The sequence below is a fragment of the Onychostoma macrolepis genome, chromosome 17 (assembly GCF_012432095.1).
Source record: "Onychostoma macrolepis isolate SWU-2019 chromosome 17, ASM1243209v1, whole genome shotgun sequence".
NCBI lineage: Eukaryota > Metazoa > Chordata > Actinopteri > Cypriniformes > Cyprinidae > Onychostoma > Onychostoma macrolepis.
Genome location: NC_081171.1, coordinates 21,773,425 through 21,793,911, shown reverse-complemented (window position 1 = coordinate 21,793,911; position 20,487 = coordinate 21,773,425). Strand labels below are relative to the sequence as shown.

At 37.9% G+C, this 20,487-nt stretch overlaps 1 protein-coding gene and 1 long non-coding RNA gene across 2 annotated transcripts in view; one reads left to right on the top strand and one right to left on the bottom strand.

The window, feature by feature from the left end:
- crim1 (cysteine rich transmembrane BMP regulator 1 (chordin-like)) overlaps positions 1-20,487 on the top strand; it is a 114,314-nt gene that overhangs the window by 91,670 nt on the left and 2,157 nt on the right. Inside the window, exons 8-16 of the mRNA XM_058748956.1 lie at positions 2,463-2,591; positions 3,659-3,815; positions 8,749-8,870; positions 11,615-11,827; positions 11,919-12,134; positions 14,042-14,263; positions 14,394-14,582; positions 16,206-16,322; positions 19,148-19,335. Coding sequence (XP_058604939.1) covers positions 2,463-2,591; positions 3,659-3,815; positions 8,749-8,870; positions 11,615-11,827; positions 11,919-12,134; positions 14,042-14,263; positions 14,394-14,582; positions 16,206-16,322; positions 19,148-19,335 — 1,553 coding nt within the window. The remainder of the gene's footprint in view (positions 1-2,462; positions 2,592-3,658; positions 3,816-8,748; positions 8,871-11,614; positions 11,828-11,918; positions 12,135-14,041; positions 14,264-14,393; positions 14,583-16,205; positions 16,323-19,147; positions 19,336-20,487) is intronic.
- LOC131523007 (uncharacterized) overlaps positions 14,503-20,487 on the bottom strand; it is a 72,200-nt gene continuing 66,215 nt past the window's right edge. Inside the window, exon 4 of the long non-coding RNA XR_009266692.1 lies at positions 14,503-14,600. This is a non-coding gene — a long non-coding RNA (uncharacterized LOC131523007). The remainder of the gene's footprint in view (positions 14,601-20,487) is intronic.

Below are 20,487 nucleotides of genomic sequence, written 5' to 3'. Positions count from 1 at the left end.
ATATGCTTTATATTTATTTTGGTTGTACCCAGTGAATATGTAGTAGAAAGATTTATTTTGCAGTATGATATTTTTATCTCTTTACATTTAGACTTATTTTCAGACGTCAACTCATTTTTATTTGCCTTGGCACTGTAGATTCAGTAATGGTGCAGGAAATTTCCAAAAAGCTCTTTTGAATGCATTACAAGGATAGTTCACTCTATATGATTTTATGTCTTTCTTTCTTTCTTTTTGTTTACGCTTTCTTTTTACATACAATAAAAAGGCGCTGTCGAGCTCTCCAACCAAATTCAGGCTGTGACAACTGTATTTACATTCAGTCCGAGAAGCGTGTACTAAACTGAACTGAACAACTAGTTATTAATGCAATGAAGGCGCTCTCTTTTGGCCATTGACAGCTCACGTGTCTCTCTCTTCTCCATGTGCGGTGCAAGCCAATCAAAAGAGGTACGTGTCTTGACTCATTTGCAAATTCTGATACAAGTCTGTCTCATTCCGCCGCAGTGTCTCCCAGCAGCCGTGCGGTCTAGGGTCAGCCCACCAGAGACAGCATGCTGTTTAAAAGAGCAGCTTAATGAGCATAAACAAAACACAGTGGGTCTGCTGCACTAATAATTGCATACAAGTAGCGCACGCACATACATATCCACGTTTTAATGGTAATGGTTCCCGATTATTCTTTTTACGAGGAAGCGAGCGTCTGCCGTTACTAATTAGCATAAAACCGTCTCCGTATAGTTTTCCTTGAGAACACACACTGCAAGATCTGACTCTGAATTTTCATTTTTGTGTGAATTGTCCCTTTAAGATGGATCATCTGTTGTTGGTCGAGAAAAATTGAAAAGCATGCTCGTGTTTGCTTATGTACTTCATCATGAAATTGATTCCCTACTGCGTTCAGAGCTAAATGTGGGGGGTGGGGACTAAAAAAGAACCGAGAGGGGAGCTGATTGGATGAGCTGTTTGACAGGCACAAACCAATCAATTCAATCAGTAATTTCAGCATGTACTACAAGCATTCAGGTTTTGCAGGAGTGGCAAATTATAGATTCTGGTCGCGCTGTGAAAAAGTCCATTTCCTGTGATGATGGTTCTTTTTTTTTGGACTGCTGCCATCAACTGTATTTGTAGTCATGAAGGTTTTTATTCATTTCAGACCTTGACAACTTTATCTAAATATCTTTCTTTCTTTCCGTCTGTCCATCTGACTGTTTGTCATCTTTATCAGAACGTGGTACAACTTTCGATCAGAAGGAACGGAATCAAATAGAAACTTGTCAGAGGTGTCAAACCTAAATGGAAAAATGGTTTGCATGTTATCGATATACAATGAGCGTATGTATTAAACGGTAATCGAATCATTCAAATCGTTTTTAACCAGTTGGGATTTTTATTAGACAGATGTCATTGCGATCAAATGGAGACAATAAAATTTGTTGTTTTCATCATTTATTTAGGGATAGTTGACCCAAAATTCAGTTTTATTCAGTGTAAATTTTAAAACTGACATTTAAAAAAAATAATTAAAGCTAAATAGAAATATAGAAAATAAGCTAAAAATGTAAACGACATAAACTTACCAAAAATACAAAATGAAAACTTAAAATATAAAAATAAAAGCTAATTTAAAATATTACAAATATTATAATAGGATATAAATAATGCTAAAATAACACATGAAAAGAGTGACCTGGATATTCTTCAAAATTCTCATCAAAATAAAAATGAAAACTTAAAATATAAAGATAAGTTCGTTTTAAATATTTTTAAATATTATTAAAATATATATATATAAATGATACTAAAATAGCACTGGTTATACAATATTGAAAAAAGTGGCCAGGATATTCTTAGAAAATTCTCAACAAAATAAAAAATGAAAACTTAAAATATAAAAATAAAAGCTAATTTAAAATATTACAGATATTATAATAGTATATAAATAATGCTAAAATAACACAGGTTATATTATAATGAACAGAGTGACCAGGATATTTTTCAAAAATTCTCATTTATAATAAATTTTAAATTAAAATATAATAAAAGCTAATTTAAAACATTTCAAATAATACTAAAATAACTGGTTATATTATATTGAAAAGAGTGACCAGGATATTCTTCAAAAATTCATATAAAAATAAAAGCTACCTTAAAATAATATAAACTGTATATAATACTAAAATAACACTGGTTATATTATACTGAAAAGAGTGGCCTGGATATTCTTCAAAAATTCTCAACATAAGGACGAGTGAGTCATGGCAGGATTTTTGTTTTTGTGCGAACTATCTTTTTAACTGAAACTAAAAGAAAGTCTGTGTAGAACTGTTTGCCTCTTATGACTCATAAGTGTAGTCCCGCTTGAGCCCCTACAATCCCGTATTCTTTCTCTGTCTGTTTAACTATCTGACTTAGTCAAGAGTGACTCACATCCTCTGGGGGAATTTTTTGTTTTCCAGAACCCACCTACATCACGATGGCGCCCCCTGCCTGCGGCTCTCTTGACAACTGCACGCTGGGGGACAAGAGCTGCCCGTTCGGCTTCCGGCTGGACTCCAGCGGCTGCAGGACGTGCAGCTGCAAGACACGTAAGTGAGCTGAAACGTCACTGGAGAAGTGCTTCATCTTCCTCAGCCCATACAGACGCTGTCAGGCGGTCTTTAGCGCTCTTCTCTCCAGACACTGACTGGCTTTAGCAGAGATGTTTATGAGGATAAACACTGAAGGGCAGATGGATTAAGGGATTGTTTTTATGCTAAGGAATGCTGAGTAAATTCAAGTCTGACAAATGTCAAAGGAAAAAGATAATAATGCTGATTTTAATGATTTAGGGTGGGACCACAAGCCTGGTTGTGGATTATAAATAATAAGATATACACTACTTGGCAAACTTTTGGACACAATGTAAATATATGCGTAAATCTCAATGCAAATATATGCTTAAATTTATGTGTTTTGTAGGCAAACATAAATTGTGTCTATGAATTCTTCACAAAATAAATGTTTAATTATTTATTTTTACATTAAATATAATAGAATATAAATATACAAATATATTATAATTTTATAATACAACATATTTCACATATGTAATACATTGTAAAAAGGCACAATGTACTGCATTAATATGGAGGAATTTTCTATATTTATTTTTTTACAAGTGTTTTACCTGTATTTTGAATTTTGCACCTCAGTGCATTGATAAAGGAAATGTCTGTAAAATTACGAGATAATATCCTGGCAGAAAATCACCAGTACATTATCTGTTGTTGTTGTTGTTTTTTTATAATATAATACAATATAATGTTGGTTGTTTCTCAAACTACAAATAAAATAATGGATAAGTTGAAGATAGTGAAGGAAAAACAGAAAAACATTCAATTTAATCCATTGAATTAAAAGCATCAAACAATCTAAAATTTAATTGAATGAAATTAAATATGAAAATTAAATAATAATAATGGATGACTTGAAGAAAATTAAGGAAATACAGCATTCTATTCTATTCTATTCTAATTTCTTTGTGTATTAGCATATGTTGCATTTCTCTTGTTTTTGCCTCCCTATCTGTGTTGATCTTAAGGCATGTGTGTTAAGGTAATTAATGTCTAAAGCTGTAATTAATTAGTCTCTTCTGTTTTCTTCTAACCTTCAGGAGATGAGTTGTGCAGTAGTCTAATTGCCAGCTGCACTCTGAAATGCCCTTTTGGCTTCCAGACTGACATTCACGGCTGTGATGTTTGCCAGTGTCGCCCACGTCACAAGAAGTGCAAAGCTGTAGCCTGTGCCAAGGACTGCCCCTTCGGCTACATGTAAGAAAACAATTTTCTGATTCACAGAGTTAACAATAACAAGAAGTGCAGTTTCTAATAAACGTTCATTGTTAGTGGAACAGCATGTGATTAAATCTCTGATGACTTTATGAAAAACCATAAAGCTCTTCCTGACATTGTTTCCTTGAGCCAGGCTGGTCTTGAGGGACAGTCACACTAGTTTCACTTTAAGGCAAATTTAGATTAAAGTTCAACTACGTGTTAGTTTTATAGCTTTAAGGATTAGAATAAGAATGTCTTACTTCTTCCTAAGTCTCCCCTGACTTAAGTAATAATATGGTTCCAAACCATTTTTATCCTTCATTTTATGTCATAGTCACCCCAATGATTTTCTAAACTATCAGGAAAGGCAGCAGTCATTAGTTGTCACAAACTAAAGCGAATCCCACACTGTTCCTAGCATGGTCTAGAGAAATTGTGAATGACAAAATGATCCCCTGCGCTCTGCTTTGCTTATTTGTGCCCGACTGCAAGTTTAGAGCTGACAGCTAATTAGGGCCGGCTCAGATCAGCGCCTCTGATTGCGCCGCGTAAAGGATGAGCTGCGATAGCGAAGCTGAACGCCTAATCTACACAACACCATGTCTCAACGCAACTACGAATAAACACTGCTGCTCCACATCTGCAAAAAAACTGCTCCAATTACGCAGGCAGATCGCCGAGCCAATTTGTACAAACTTTTGTGGAGCTGTGCAGTCGGCAGGTTAAAGAGACATCTTGTGACGAATGGAGATGAGAAAGAGAAGAAAAGTGCAAGGAAGTACACACGACTACTTTCGGTGACTGATGCCTAATTGTCAGGGGATTGTTTTTTTTCCACTTTCTGTTGTTGCGACAGTGAAGAGAGCACAGGTAAAGGAGGAACAGGATTTGGAACTTGAATCTGTTGCGAGCCAGATTCAAATTTAAAAAACACATATGAGCACCAACAGTCGATGAGGTGTCAGAGCATGTGCACTAAATACTAGGTTGTGGCTTCAGTGATTGTCATTTTGTCTGTAAAGGTGCATCACACTATGGTGGTTAGTAGCTAGTATTGTTGAACACACTCAAGGTCCAACACATTTCCACCAAGAAGTATTGTTTCTATCGCATTGAAAACAAAATGCTCAAAAACATGACACCATCGCATCTGATTTTACTACATATGATGTTTAACATGGGCGACATTTAACTCTCGATTTCTTCTCAAACAAAGTCTTTACAAATTTAAGTATCAAAACAATGTCCTACCTTATCGCACCACATCAGCAATGTAGTTGACAATAACTTAAAGAAGTTGCCGATGTTTACTAAACTGTGGACTAGTTTTGGCTCTTGCTGCTGATTTGAATGACGATGCAATGTCCGTTTGGACTCGTTGACGCCTAATGCGAGACACGTGAAGAAAAAAAAAAAACAGATTTGCCACTATATTCAAGCCAGTCATAAATTACTGGAAATTAAATTACTGGTTGATATAGCCAGATCTCAATAAAGTTTACACACGTTTTTGGTCCTTGAACTGGATCTCGCTCAGGACGCGCGCTGTCTGTGGAGGCTTTGCCAGGCACAGTTCCAGGATTAAATCATGAGGGTGCTCTTGCATATATTTTTGTCCCATCCATTGCTATGGGTATCACTGTTGTCAATCACTATTTCGAGAGTGAATCCAGCATAAATATGCGGATGTCATGCCCGAAACTTTGCAGCATGTATGTGTCCGAAAAACAAAAGTTTCATACACATTCTGAATGTTTTATAGCCTAGAAATCGGGTAAGGAGTGCTCCCTTTAGGGCGCTCACCATGATCTCACAAAGTTCTGTTATAATCAATGAATCCAGTGTTGCCAAGTCTGCGGTTTTCCCACAGATTTGGGCTACTTTAACACCGTTGTCGTGGGTTGTTTTTCATGTCCACAGGTTGAAGCAACCCCAGTAACCCCACTAAACATATTTAGCCCCTGGACCCCCCTCAAAATGCAATTGGTCTATTTTTAGGGCTAGTTTTGAGTAGCAGTTGGGTGGGTTTTGTTGTAAACACCTGGCAACCCTGAATGAATCTCTTTACACTGCACAATGAAACTTGGTAACACTTTATTTTACGGTGTCCTTGTTACACATGTAATTACTATTATAATAACAATAAATTATGCATAATTACATGCAAGTAACCCTAAGACAAACCCTAATCCTAACCCTACCCATATAGTAAGTACATGTAGTTAATTAATTACTCAGTACTTACATGTATAATTACACTGTAACAAGGACACCTTAAAATAAAGTGTAACCTGAAACTTTTATTTACACTACATCTGCACTTTGTTTGTTATGAGATGACTGACGAGTGCACAGAACTGCACTGAACAAAAACTCCAGCATTTTCATCTGTGAGTGAATTCTGACCAGCTAACACGTTTCTGTTTGGCCATTGTGTTCAAGAAATCAACAGATATGTCTGTGATTGGCTACATTGTTCAACATTGCAAAAACACATTGTAAATAGTTCGTTTTGATGCTCTTCAGAGCGCAATAGGGCTGGGACAATAAATCAATGCATCACGATTCCTCTGGAATCGATTCTGAGCTTAGATTTCAACAGCAGATGACGCTCTAATCTATTTTTTTATCTGCAAATTCAAATGCTCATGAAGAAGAATGCTGAAGAGCGCTTGTGCGTTCGGCTGAGTCTGTAATTTTACCTTGGCTCAGAATGCTTTTATGACGCGAGATTAATGTAAACACAGCCCACTGTGAACACCCTTGTAATTCGAATTTTATGAATGATTATTTTAGGTTCAAGTATGTTTCTAAAGCATGCAGCGCCATCTGCTGTTCAAAACTAAGCTCAGAATTTATTTTAGAGGAATCGCAATGCATTCGGAAAATCTCAGAATCGATCCAAGAATCGATTTATCGTCCCAGCCCTATAGCACAACCACAAATACACACTGGATATTTTTCCAGATTTTCAACTGAGGGTGCTTTTGTTTGAGAGTATTTATCACACTCTAACACCCCCATAGAACTGGGCCTGGGCTTGGCTAAATGCTCCAAATTGCAGTAGGGCTGGCATCGATGATTCCATGGCAACCCCCTTCCTCTCTACTTTCTCGTGAAATAACCCCCAAAATGCTAAAAGGAAAAAAAAAAAAAATAGGTCTTTAAAATATAATAAAGATTGTTATGACAAGTGCAGAGAATGAGGCAGCAGTTTGGCTGGTCTTGCATCTCTATAGTCTCCTATCTGAGGCTCATTCCCTCAGGTGTGGTTGAATAAAGAAGAGTCTTTATTTATCCGAGTTCGGCCCCTGGCCCATCGTTGTCTCTTCCCACCTCAATTCTGCCGTCATGAATGAGCACACAAGTGCAAATGCTTGCATCTCAGATTCTAATTTTAGATATCTATTTATGCCCCCTCAAAGTTATGGCCGAGGATCAAGCTCGCGGCCTGAATAATGCATGCAGCTTAGCGTAGACTTCCTCCTCTTGCACAAAGAATATTGATATTCCCCACTGCTGACATCATACCTGATAGCTTCTTATCACCAAACCAAATACGCACTGCACATGACTGCTCAGCCCTATTATTCATCCGATAAGAGCGGATAGGGGGAAGAAGGATGGGAAGAAGCGTGTATGTGTGTGTGTATGAGATGGGCAGTTGGGGTTCAGGCCAGTGTGCCCTGGATGAGTTTGTTCTCCAAGGAAGGTGCCTTGGACATCAGGGAGCATTTTGATTGGTCGTTTTGGTTAGTCGTCTTTAATGTGCCATCTGCTGACAGGACTCCAAGTAAGGTCAATAAAGACTCTCTCTTTCTTTCCTCTCTCTCTCCTTCTCGCTCTGTTCCGGTGTTAACGGATGACATTGGAGCGTGTCTTTGGCACCTGGTGTATAATGCCAAGCTTTGATGTGCCAATGACAAAGTGTGCTGAGAGTGTGCACTGATTCTTTATGAAGTCCATATGTCTTGAAGAGTTATTTTAAAGGTGCACTCTGTCTTTTTTTTCATTTATTAATTTTTTTTGTATATGTTGTGCTGGCCAACTTATACTGACACCTAGTGGCATGGATCCAGCAATCCACAAATAGAAATGTGGTAAAATGGGAGGTGTGAGCAGTGAAATAGGAAAAATGTACGGCCGCCTTTTTTAAAGTTAACATATTTTGATTTGACAACAGTCACAGACATCCATCTAACGCACATTTAGCTACATTAAAAAAAAAAAAAATGCAAAAGGATTGCAGTGGAATGCAAAAACACATTCTGTCTGAACGGTCCCTTCAGAGTATTGATATGTCTTGTATTTGTATTTGCACATACATCATTTATAAAAAATAAAAAAATACATATATTTTTGCAATAACAATGTTATCTAAGAGATGTCATGACAACTTTCTGAGAGTTTAACATGGTAATATAGACCTACATGACAGTGTTAATGTGTTTGGTCTTGGCGGAAAAGATCTGCTACACTGCTGCTGCGGTAGAGCCAGTACCGAGACTAGCTACGACCAATACATCCACAGACATGCTGCTGTGAGCATGTAAGAAGTACTGCTGCTGCACATATAATATACAAAATAACCCCCATATATAACAGATATGAAATTACCCCGTAGTGGATCTATACAGGTGGAGCTGGGTTTCTGTAACTGCTAGAGCAAACACTAGCCAAGTATTTGAATATTGAGCAGCAAGCTCATTGGCTGCTGATGTAAAAAGAAACCAACCAGCTGGGCTGTGTGAATAATGATGTGATTACATCAGGTTGAGTTAGAAGCTATTGGTCTGCGCTATTTAGACTTTCATGACAAAATTTTGTATTTCTTTTTTTAAATAAGGGAAAACTTACTGCATTAAGTATGTATGTATGAATTTTTTTAAGCTTTCTTGTTCTTTCTCCCTATCTCGTTTTTTGTTATCAGTAAGAACAAGCATGGCTGTGACACCTGCCGTTGTAAGAAATGCCCTGAACTGCCATGTGACAAGTCCTGTCCAATGGGCTTTCAGCACGATGAGTTGGGTTGTCTGATTTGCCAGTGTAGAGGTAAGTCACTGTTTTGCCTTTTATAGAACAAGTGATTTTGTATTATCTAGTTTAAATACAGCATGACTGTTACATTTACAGTATCATATAAACTTGATATTTCCAAATTAGAAATCTGATTTAAAAAATATACGCGTGTAAATGCACATCTTTTGAATTCTATGTTTAAGCACCAATTTAGAAATATTTTGAATTAGCTTTTATTTTAATATTTATATCATACATTTTACTAATTTTGGTATGTGCTTTTCGCTTTGTATTTCTTTCTATTTAACTTTGGCAATTCAGATAATTTTATTTTTATTTCAGTTATAGTTTTAGTAATTTTAGTACTTCAGTTTCTAAGTTGTCCATCTTATTTTTTATTTCAGCTTTATTTAAGCAAAAAAAATTTGTAGTTTTAACTGATTAATATAATTAAGAATTACGATTATTTATTACAGATTGGTGACTTTTATCATATTAATGTTGTGGCAATTTTACAAACACAATAAGGCCATGTGTTTTATAGACACATGAACACCCCTCACCCAAGGTAAAATCACTGCAGCTCATGGCTTATTGCTTTAATACATAAGCGAAATCTGTTTAAATGCCCTTGAAGTAGACAGCTAACACGGATCAAATATTTTTTTCCCACTTAAAAAAAATGTAAAATCTAATCAAATTTTGTAAGTCATTTATATTTAAAAATCTAAGTAATATAACTCAAAAGCTCTTTTTTTTTCAAGTCCAGAGGTGATCTAGTGCTACATTGGCCCCAAACAGCTGAATCGATATGCTGAGGTGTTATTGCTTTAATTTCCAAGTGTGAGCCATGTGCACACACAGGACTGCTGGGCCTCCAATTCAGGAGACCAGGGTCTCCAGCATGACTCATCCCCCCCTCCCCATATTTTCCATTTATTTTGAGGGCCACCTGTTGTATATACAAAAGCCGGACCCACAGTTACTCACAGCCCTCCATTATTTATATGACTTTTGTGTTCTCGTTTGATTCATCTTCAATAATGAAGCTAGCACGTGAAATATTCACAAGATCGGTTTGTTTAATGAGACGAGAGAGCAAGGAAAAAGACCCTTTTTTAATCTCCCTCGCGTTGAATTTTTGAAAGCGTGCATCCTCCACATATCACCCAGACAGGATTTTAATCAATGTGAAATGGTTCTGTGATATTGACTGGGGCCTGGCTGGAGCCCTGCCGCTGTTATGGAGAGGCAGTGAGAGGTGACGCTCTTGGCAGATAGAATGAGATTTGAGAATGTTTTGTGCTCTGGGGTTTGGGGCGTGCAAGGCATCACTTGCATATTTTGTCATTTCACGCTGTCTGTGGTGCAGCCGGTGAAAATGTTTCACTGAAGAGGTCAAATGTCTGGAATATAAATGTAAAAATGATTCAGGGAATCCTCTGGCTTTCCTGTTTCGCTATTAATATGCCAAAGAATCCATCCGGACCAGACTATATAAACACATTTTTACGCTGTGTCTAAAATAAAAATCAGTTTGATCATTTCAAATCGTGGTCTGCTTTTACCATAAAGCAGTTGTTCTCTTGTTTTGTTTGAGCATTTGGGTTAAGTGTTTGCAGCATTTGAGTTCAATGTCAACTAAATTTCAATGGTTTTATGTTCTCAGTAGCCGATAATTCAAATAATGTTTATCCTCATTCCAAGTGAACTTGTATTTAATAGATTGTAGGTTACAGTATCATGGTTTTTGATGATGATGTTAAATTTAGCAAGAAACGGTTAAAAAAGTTGTGATTGTCTTTTCCTCCCTTTTGTGACATATATACGAGTGAAACAGCTTTGTGAAACAACACTGATAGTTTTTTTTTTTTTTTTGGAAAAATAAATCATAAAAGCAGTTTGTTTTGTTTAAAAATCATATAAATGTATGAGGCATATTCTCATTATTATTAGTTAAAGTGCCCATAATAGCCATTTTTAAGGTTCCTCATATTGTTTTGGGAGTCTCCTACAATAGGTATAAATGCATGTAAAGTCAATAAATGCTTTAGTTTTCTCAAAATATGCATTTCGATTCTCAAACGATTCGTTTGAAGCAGTTCTACAATTCAGTCTCTCTAAACCCCTCCTTTCCGTGAGCCTACTCTGCTCTGATTGGTCGGATGGCCCAGTCTGTTGTGATTGGTCTACCGCACACAGTGCGTGTCAGAAATTATGTGCCCATTGCCATAGTTCCGTATTTTAAACGCTCGATACAAAATATATAAAATATTATCATTTATGTAGTATACTTACAGGTTGTGATTCAGTGGAGCCAGCTGGTCCAAATAAACTGAGTACTAAGCCATCTTTCAAGAGCAAGTGTTTTGTGAATCCAGCATTGAACTCACAGAGATTAGAGAAGCAGCCGTCAGTAAAATGATGGGAACGCAACAAAGACTAGGGTTGTACTTCTGTGGTACTGTGGAAAAATGTAATTTTAACCACTGATTCTCTGCAGCCTCATCTTTCAGAAGTGAAAACAAAATGAATTTACTTTCACAGCATGGAACACAGCGTCTTCTCGGCATGACGAACAGGCTACAGTGTTTGAGGGCGGTTCAAGTTGCTGTGTAGAACATAGACGGGCATCATGCAAATGTGTTACCCCATGACGTGTAGCTGTTACAGAAGTGGGATTCGAATTACTGACGACTAGTTTAGGCTGGTCAGAGTCGATGCTTTCTTTTTTCAGTTGATGTGTTTATTGTTCATTTATTGGTTTCTCCGTGCAGATCAGAGCATGTCGTCTGTGGCTCCAGCAGTGAAACTGGGCTCCTGCTTGTCTATGGACGGCCGCAGGCACGAGAATGGGCAGAGCTGGCATGACGGATGCAGGGACTGTTACTGCCATGCTGGGAGAGAAATGTGTGCCCTTATTTCTTGCCCAGTTCCCCCCTGCGATAACCCCACCATCCGACCTGGCCACTGCTGCCCCACCTGTCCAGGTGAGGCAATACTGTAACATACTTGCATTACGATCTCCGATGATACTTCAGGATGGATTTTACATGTTAAACTATTTATTACCTCTTTCAGAAGAGTCCAGTTCCCATAAGCCGGAGCTGAGCGAGGCGTCCGTGTGTTTGGCTCCGGGTGGAGAGTACTTTGTGGAGGGAGAGACTTGGAACATTGACTCCTGCACTCAGTGCACCTGCCACAGCGGCCGTGTGCTCTGTGAGACAGAGGTGTGCCCGCCCCTGCTCTGCCACAGTCCAATCAGAACGCAGGATTCCTGCTGCCCTCACTGTCCAGGTGCGTTGTCAACGAAAGCCTTTATGTTTGAAAAGCATTGACAGGCCTGCTCTAACTTACCAAAACTTTAGTTTTGAAGCATGTTGTGAAAACTTGAAGGTCATGGAGAAGCCAAAGTAGCTGTGATATTTGGATCTTGTAGAAGTACAGTCAAGGGAGGCGGAAAAACATAATTTTTTAAAAGATTCATTATTGTAAGGACTTTTAGAGCATAGAGGCGTGAAACACCTTCAACGGGAGAAAAGTTAACAAAAAGTGAACGTGCATAATGCATGTGTTTGGTGGAAATGATGAATACTGCATGGGCGCTGGAGTACATGATCAACAGTCTGAGCCGAAAGGATGACAGAGGAATAGAATGGATGCACATTTCAGAGAATGTTTCAACTATAACTCTGCTCTTTTAAATGTTCTCAACACCGCTGAAATTATTTTCGGCTTTCTAAATGAAAGATTTGTTTTTCAAGATTGGATTGTTTGAGTTGCTATGAATATTTATGTTTTTGAGTCATTTGTGTTTTAGTCAAAGTATGTTGAAATTCCGTTCTTTAGTTACAAGAGAAACTACTCAAAACTTTTTCACTCTCACTATAATCTGGATCAAATACGGCCCCAGAGAAATATGTTGAACATATTAGCAAATTTCAAAGCTTGAATTCAAAGATGTAGTGTCACATGCTTAATTGGAGACTATTAGAAATTCGTAGACTGTCAGTTTCATTTTAGCTTGTAAACTGGATGTCATTGAAGTCAACATCAAAACTGTTTACTTCCTTAATACGTTTTTGGTCTTATTGTGAAGGATCTAAGGATTTAAAGAAAAAAAAAAGTCTTTATAGTTCTGTCATCATTAAACTCTAGATGGTGCAGGCTGATGGATCGTTAATGCTAACTAATTATATTCACATCGGTAAGGCTGGAATACACTACATGACTTTGAAACACTTGGCATCATACACTTACCGACTTTTTCAGTGACAGAGAAAAACTGGACATCATACACTACACCAGTGATTTTCAATCCTGTTCCTCGGGACCCACTGCTCTGCACATTTTGCATGTCTCCCTTATCTGACACACTCATTTGAGTTCATGGAGCTCTTTCCTAATGAGCTGATGATCTGAATCAGGTGTGTAAATTAGGGAGACATGCAAAATGTGCAGAGCTGTGGGTCCCCAGGGAAAGTTTGAAAAACACTGCACTACACGACTAAGGATGATACACTAACAAGACTTTGAAGTTGTTTTGATCACAACAAACTCACGCAGAAACGTGCGCCTTGTTTCTAGGAGACAAATGACAAATAAAAACAATATGTGTTCTAAAATTGGCTGAAAATATCAAACATGTTTGATATCCTCCAACTGGGAGTCTGAAGCTAAAAAATCTGAGTCTGTGACCATCGTATACTATGCAATTTTCTATGGAATCTGTCAACTCAAATCTGCAGACTGGCTTTGACATTCGGCAACTAGCGTCGACTTCTCCAGACCGGTAAAATCGGTGGAAAATCAGGGCAAGTGAGCTTGTCAATGAGCTTGCTACTTTACAGTTTAATGGTTCGGTAGTATTCACTAGAGCATTTCACAGCATGCTTCAGAGTTTCTCTGAAACCCTCCTCCTTCCCCAGCTCCACCTGCTGCTACGGGTTATTTTATATGCTATTTGTGCAGCAGCATGTCTTAAATACTCACAGCACTGTATTGCCATATGTACTGGCAGTAGCATGTTCCTCTACTTGCTTTGCAGCAGCAGCAATAATCTACAACAACAGCAGCAATTCAGCAGCATAGCAGATCTATTCCGCCAAGACCAAATGCATGAACATTGTCATATCCGTTACCATGCTAAAATCTTCAGAGAGTTGTCATGATAGAAATCCATTTATATGTATCCCTTGTTTCAGATGATCCAGTCACCCCTCAGACGCCCAGTAACGACAGCATGCCCAGCTACTGCAGGAATGAGGATGGTGATATCTTCTTGGCTGCTGAGTCCTGGAAGCCCAACGTCTGCTCCAGCTGCGTGTGTCTAGACGGAGCCATCAGCTGCTTCTCTGAGTCCTGCCCACCAGTCAACTGCGCCCGGCCCGTGCTCAGGAAGGGCCAGTGTTGCCCATACTGTCTCGGTATGTAAATCTGTGCACAGCTGAAGATCATATTGCCCCGGATCAGACGGCCAAGTTAAGTTGCCTTCTGATCATATGTGGGTGTTAATGACACGGCTATGACGAAGCGTCTCTCTCACCTCTTCACCAGATGCCACGCCGAGGGCCGTGTGTCATTTCAACGGGAAGACGTATATGGATGAGGAGCGATGGGACATTGACAGCTGCACTCACTGCTATTGCCTGCAAGGCCAGACCCTCTGCTCGACTGTCAGCTGTCCTGTCTTACCCTGCCATCAGCCGGTCACCGTGGAGGGCAGCTGCTGCCCCATGTGTCCAGGTCAGGATTTATGTGAATCTGCATGGCAAATACAAAACAGACATGCTACACAGAGCCCCCTAAAGTATTTAGAGCATTAAAATGTCTGAGTTTCTTTGCATGGTTAAAATATTTAACCAGGTGGCATCACAAACAATGTACAACCTTTATCAGAACTAGTGTCAATTTTCTTAGCAAACAAATGTGTTTTAGTGAAACATTTAGCTTTTTGTAAAATATTTAGCAATTTGAAAATTGTGTTTGTGATGTCTTTATTTTATTTAGATCCAAATACTTTGTGGATCTTTATATATGTTGGACTGCTATTTTAAGCAGACACTGAACTCCAAATGTACAAATGAGCTTAAAAAACAAAATAGTATATGAATGATTATAAAACAAATATTAGATGAAAAACTAAAATGGGAATTAGAAATTTGGCCTTGACAACTAACTGAAATAAGTGCTAGGATGAATAAAAAAATAATAATAATACTTAAATAATAGGAATCTGTCAAATTAGTAATAATCTTAATTTATTATTAGTTAAATAATAATAGAATTATTATAAGATAATACATATTTATAATAATTTATCGTTTTACTATATTTGTAGTAAAATAGATCATTATAATTATTAGAAACATTATAGTTTTATATAAGATCTTGTTTCATGTAAAAGACTAAATGAACTAAAAAATATTTATAAAATTGTAGGTTTGTTTTTGTAAAATTCAAAAATGAAGCATAGAAATGACTTTTTTTGGCTTTAAAACAGTTTTATTTCTCTGCTGATGTAATCAAGGCCACAGGAGTGGGGAAGTTAAGTATAACGAATAAAAGCCATTTTCACCCCCCAATTAAATCCTGATGGACAAACCGTGTCCTACCTTTTCCTTTTAATATTCCATTTAATTCTAATGTACAGCCCACTACTGGAGTTAAATTCTGTTTTATTTGCAATCTGGTTTGCATTTTGCCCCACATAAATTGAAGTGGATGGAAAAGTAGCTATAGACTACTTCACAATGACTAGAATAAATGGCAGTATCACTGATCCAAGTACCCTGCAGTTTTGCTCTCTGTAGTTCTGTCACACATCTCTCTCTCTTTTTCACGCTCTCTCTTAATCTCGTTGTCTCTCTCTCTGTCTGGCTCTCATAAAGTAGTGTTTACTTAGAACCTTCTCTCTAATTGAATGGGTCTTTCGTCTAAATACGGACTCGTTGAGATGAATCATTTAAAAGGATTGATTAAGTCGAAGCCGGACAGAGGCTAAATTAGCTCTCTTTGCATTTGGGAGATAATGTCATTGATCACGGCCCTCTTTATTGCTGTGTCACTTGGCTCTGGATCAATGAGGGGGTTGAGAGTGGTGTCGTGTGCACTCTGGGTAATCACTCACCCTTTGGTGCTTTCCCACTCAAAGACGCAGCTCTGAAGATGAGCTTTTAATTAGCCTGCGGCCCGCAATTTCACGCTGACCCGAATCTTGTTTGTTCTGAGTAGGCACTTCTCAACTCCTCTTAATGTAGTTACGATTTGTATTATGTGCATTGGTGTGTGTTTTTTTTCTGTAACACGCTGTTCTTCTCTCTTTGTTTCTTTCTTTGTGTCCCCGTGTCTCTGATGTTTTAATTACAGAGAGTTACGCTCCCACAAATGTGCCCATCGAGAAGACGGACCAACGAGGAGACAAGCAGAGACATCAACCAGCCTGGCCGACTCATAGCGAAAACGATATTATGCCACAGTTCAGAGGTACGTACAAGAGTACGGGACGATATATAGACAGCAAGTCTTTGTTGGGCTGTCTTAGCTTAATGCACAAAATAAGCCACAGCACAACCAGTGTAGTCTGATTCAAGCAAATGACTTAAGAGCCAATTCTTTAAATGAAGTGGTCAAAAAGTCCAATGCATAATGCAGTGTGAATACTTATTGCATTCTTAGCATTGCCACAAGGGGTGCTATAGCGAGCTTTAGCATAAACTGTCTTCTTCTACAGTCAATAGGCTATTCTGGTTCAGGACAACTAAGCTGCATCCGAATTTGCATACTCTCTAGAAGGTACTACAGTTGGTTTGAAACTTACTTCACAACCGTTAAAAACTATGTTCTGTATAGTATGAATAAGGGTATTATGAATGAAATTTGGAAGTATTACATCCACCATGTTGTTACTGTCATGTGACCTATCAGTTCATCAACCTGTCAGTTGTATCGCTTACCTGCCATTCACAAATCCACTCCCTTGGTTTCATGGGATAGTATAGCGTCTATCGAAAGCACACTCCAGAATCTCGGTGGAAGTAGTAGGACGTCCGGGTATTTTTTGTCTACTCGATTTTCAACTACTGGTTTTTCGAATACTATGAATTCGGACATACTACTCAATCTGTGTATCATTCGTTCACTCGTGTTTTTTTTTCCAAAAAAACGAAAAACAAGAATTCAGCTTAATTTTTCGTTTTTCGTTTAGGGGTAGAAAAATTAATAAACGGCTTGAATAATCGATTTCTACACGTGGGCGGGAATCAAACGCCCCTTCCTGCTGATTGGTCAGCCGAAGATCAAACCGTGCCATCATCAGTTCTTCTGCAGTTTCATGCGGCAGAGCAATAGTCCTCCGCTGCTGCAGGTGTATGGATTCTTTACGCATTTATTGCAACTACATTTGATCTTTTTCTCATCAAACAACCAGACAAATGAATGGCTCGACACAACTCGTACCGGGGCAGAGCCTAAACAGGGCTTTCTTCTGTGTATATAAAAATATGCTTTGCATCAGGTGGGCATGGCAGGGTATGATATGATCATAGCCTACCCTGGTCCCCCAGTAAGTTTGTTTGATTAATTAATTACTTTTAAATTAAATATTATAAACTAATACAAAAAGGAAAGACTAATGCATTGACTTAGCCTATAGGCTATAGTAGGTCTATAACGTTCATGCAAGAACTGTCATTCTGACTCTCTGGCAACTGGAGAAAGTTTTATAATGTAGTCTTTTGTTTTAATAAAATAGATTACCTGTATAATTGATTGCACTCACACACAGGAATGCAACGCAAGATTTTAATAAATGTAATAACTTGCCATTTCAATTTGTTTATCATCAAACCCCACAGTATACTTTCAGAATGCTCGAAATATACACCACAAGATGTATAGGACTATTTTACAACAGATTTGCATCCACTTAAAAAAAGTGAAAGTCACCTTTCTCTGCCATTAAATGAGCAAGTGCTAAAAAGGAAGGTAAGCCTTTAGAACAACATCAAGGGTGAGTAGTTACCCTAGTTCACACAGTTCCAAAGTTGCGATGGGTTAAATAAACTTGGTAAACTAAATAAGCAGACAAAAACGACTACAGTCAAGCGCAGACCAGTATTGAAGTGTACAGGATGCAGCAGTCATAACTTTGTTTTTGCTGAGTTTAATTAATTAATATAGAGTATTAATTGGATTTAAATAATACTCTGTCATTTATAGTCGTATTGTGAAATGTATATTTTTATTTGTGCACATTAAAAATGACTACAAAATGTCATGCCTTTGAAAAATAAAGAAAACGACAGAATGCGCGGCTTTAGCGCGTCTCGGTCTCCTGGAACATCTTTCTGTCGCACGCCACAACATGAACCAATACACAGCAAATAACTTAGCCTACTTGACGCGCCTACTTGTAAAAGTCTACATTTAGATTATTTGACGTTAAACGCATTATTTAAGTCACTTTGGAATAAATCACAGCATGTATCATGATAAAAAAAAAAAAGGGTCTTTACAGTCTGGAAAATATGGTAGGCTTTAAATTATTTTGCGGACCCCCTGGCACTTTGAGAACCGCTGGTCTACACAGAAGAAAGCCTTGTCTAGGCTCTGTCCCGGTAAGAGTTGTGTCGAGCCATTCATTTGTCTGATTGTTTGATGAGAAAAAGATCAAATGTAGTTGCAATAAACCTACTCTTTTAACATAATGTTTTTTGCATGCTATACTGTATAGTATGGAAGTAGGAATAATTCAGACAGCACAAATCTCATGGAAGAGCAACATTTTGAAGATAATTAATTTGAGAAGTTACTTAGCCTAGTTAAGCTGTTTTAAGATACTAACTTTATCAAACTTTTTGCAAACTTAAGCAAAAATGTATGTTTATGGCTAACTATGATTTCTCCTGATTTCATTCCATTGAGCAATTTCATGTGCTTGTGGTAGAGAATTAGAGAGACAATTCTGTAACTTCTGAAGTCATTTTAATCAAACTGCACTTTCACAAAGCTGGCTGTTTGTTTCTTTTGATATTCCCTGTTAGCAATCTGTAATTTCTTCTTGATTTTCCATGTGTTGCGTTTGTTACAGCTGATGTGAGTAGGTGTCTGTCTGTCAAGACTCTGGCATTTGCCTTAATTGCTGACATTGATGTCTGGCATTACCTGCTTTTACAATCAAGCCCAATTTGCATTTCATATGGCATGATTCAATTCTGAATTGTTCTACATCGCCCAAGTGAGTCACTGCTCAATGAGTCACTGCTATCAGCTGCAAAATGTGCCAACCGGTGTGTTGTGGGTTGTTCCAGGTGACTTCGGAAGTCTGCAGATGCCCTACCTAGACGGCAAGACACCATTGCCCAGTGAGGATGCTGGTCTGCACTGGGCCTGGGTGGCACTGCCCATCCTAATGATGATGCTCACTATCGCCGCCCTGCTGTTGGTCAACCAGCGTAAGCAGTGGATCCCTGTGCCTTGCTACCGCACACCCAATAAGGTACCTGCCTACATGGATACTAGGGGTGGGCGATATACTGGGAGACATGATTAATCGGTAGAAATTTGCCAACCGGTAGAGATTTTGCACTATTGTCTCTATCAAGGTTACACACTCATGTGACGTTGCTGTGCCACGTGGTCACAAAAACTTATCGTTTGCATGCATTTTTAAGCATTGCAAACGATAAGTGGTTTTAAGCCTTTGAAACGCAATCAGCAGCGAAAGAAAACTCATTTCGCTATATTTAAGCACTGTCTGAGAGACTGTGTCTGAGCATTGTCAGAGAGGTGCACACAAGTGAAGACAATGCTCATAGAGCGTGGGAGTATTGAACAGAGTTATTTTTACCAAAGTGCCCATCTTTGCAAGTATCCTCATCACTGTAATTTAGGTCTTATGAGAAAGCAATTGAAAAGAAAAACACATGTGTAACAATGTATTGGATCCTGGCAGCTCTTAAAGTGACAGCAGTCTAAAATTCCTGCTGTCTTTCATTCGTGTTAATCAAACAACAAAAGAAAGAAAATCTCTCACTGCTCTTGACTAAATCACTTTTGTAACTTTAATAAGAAGAATGTATATTTAATTTACACAGTGAAGAATATGCAGTGTTTTTATACATTTGATTACTTGTACAATGTATGTAGCATTTCTTATTTTATTTGGGGTTTTTTTCCTATTGCTTGTTATTAGTTTCTTATTCTTATTTTATTTTCTGACTGTTTACTTGTCTTTAGTGAGCTGTATTAGTTTTTTGTAATTTTGAATATATACACACTTAGTTACCATGAAATAAAATTGCTCATATCATGATACATGATTTTGGTCATATCGCCCACCCCTAAAGGATACAATCACATTTTGAATTAACATACCAAACCGGATGGAGAATTGCATGATTACGTTTGTTTAAGTTTAGAATATTTATTTTAATTACCAAAAATGGTACTTAAGGCTGGAATACGCCACACAACTTTTAAAATTGGAACATATTTTAAAGCACTAGGCATCATACTTTTGCTGGCTTTGTAAATGGTTACAGAGAAACACTGGGGATCATACACTAAACGAGGGTCACACATTACCAGACTTTCAAATCGGTCCAAACACAACAAACTCATGCAGAAACATGCACCTCATTGCCTGGAG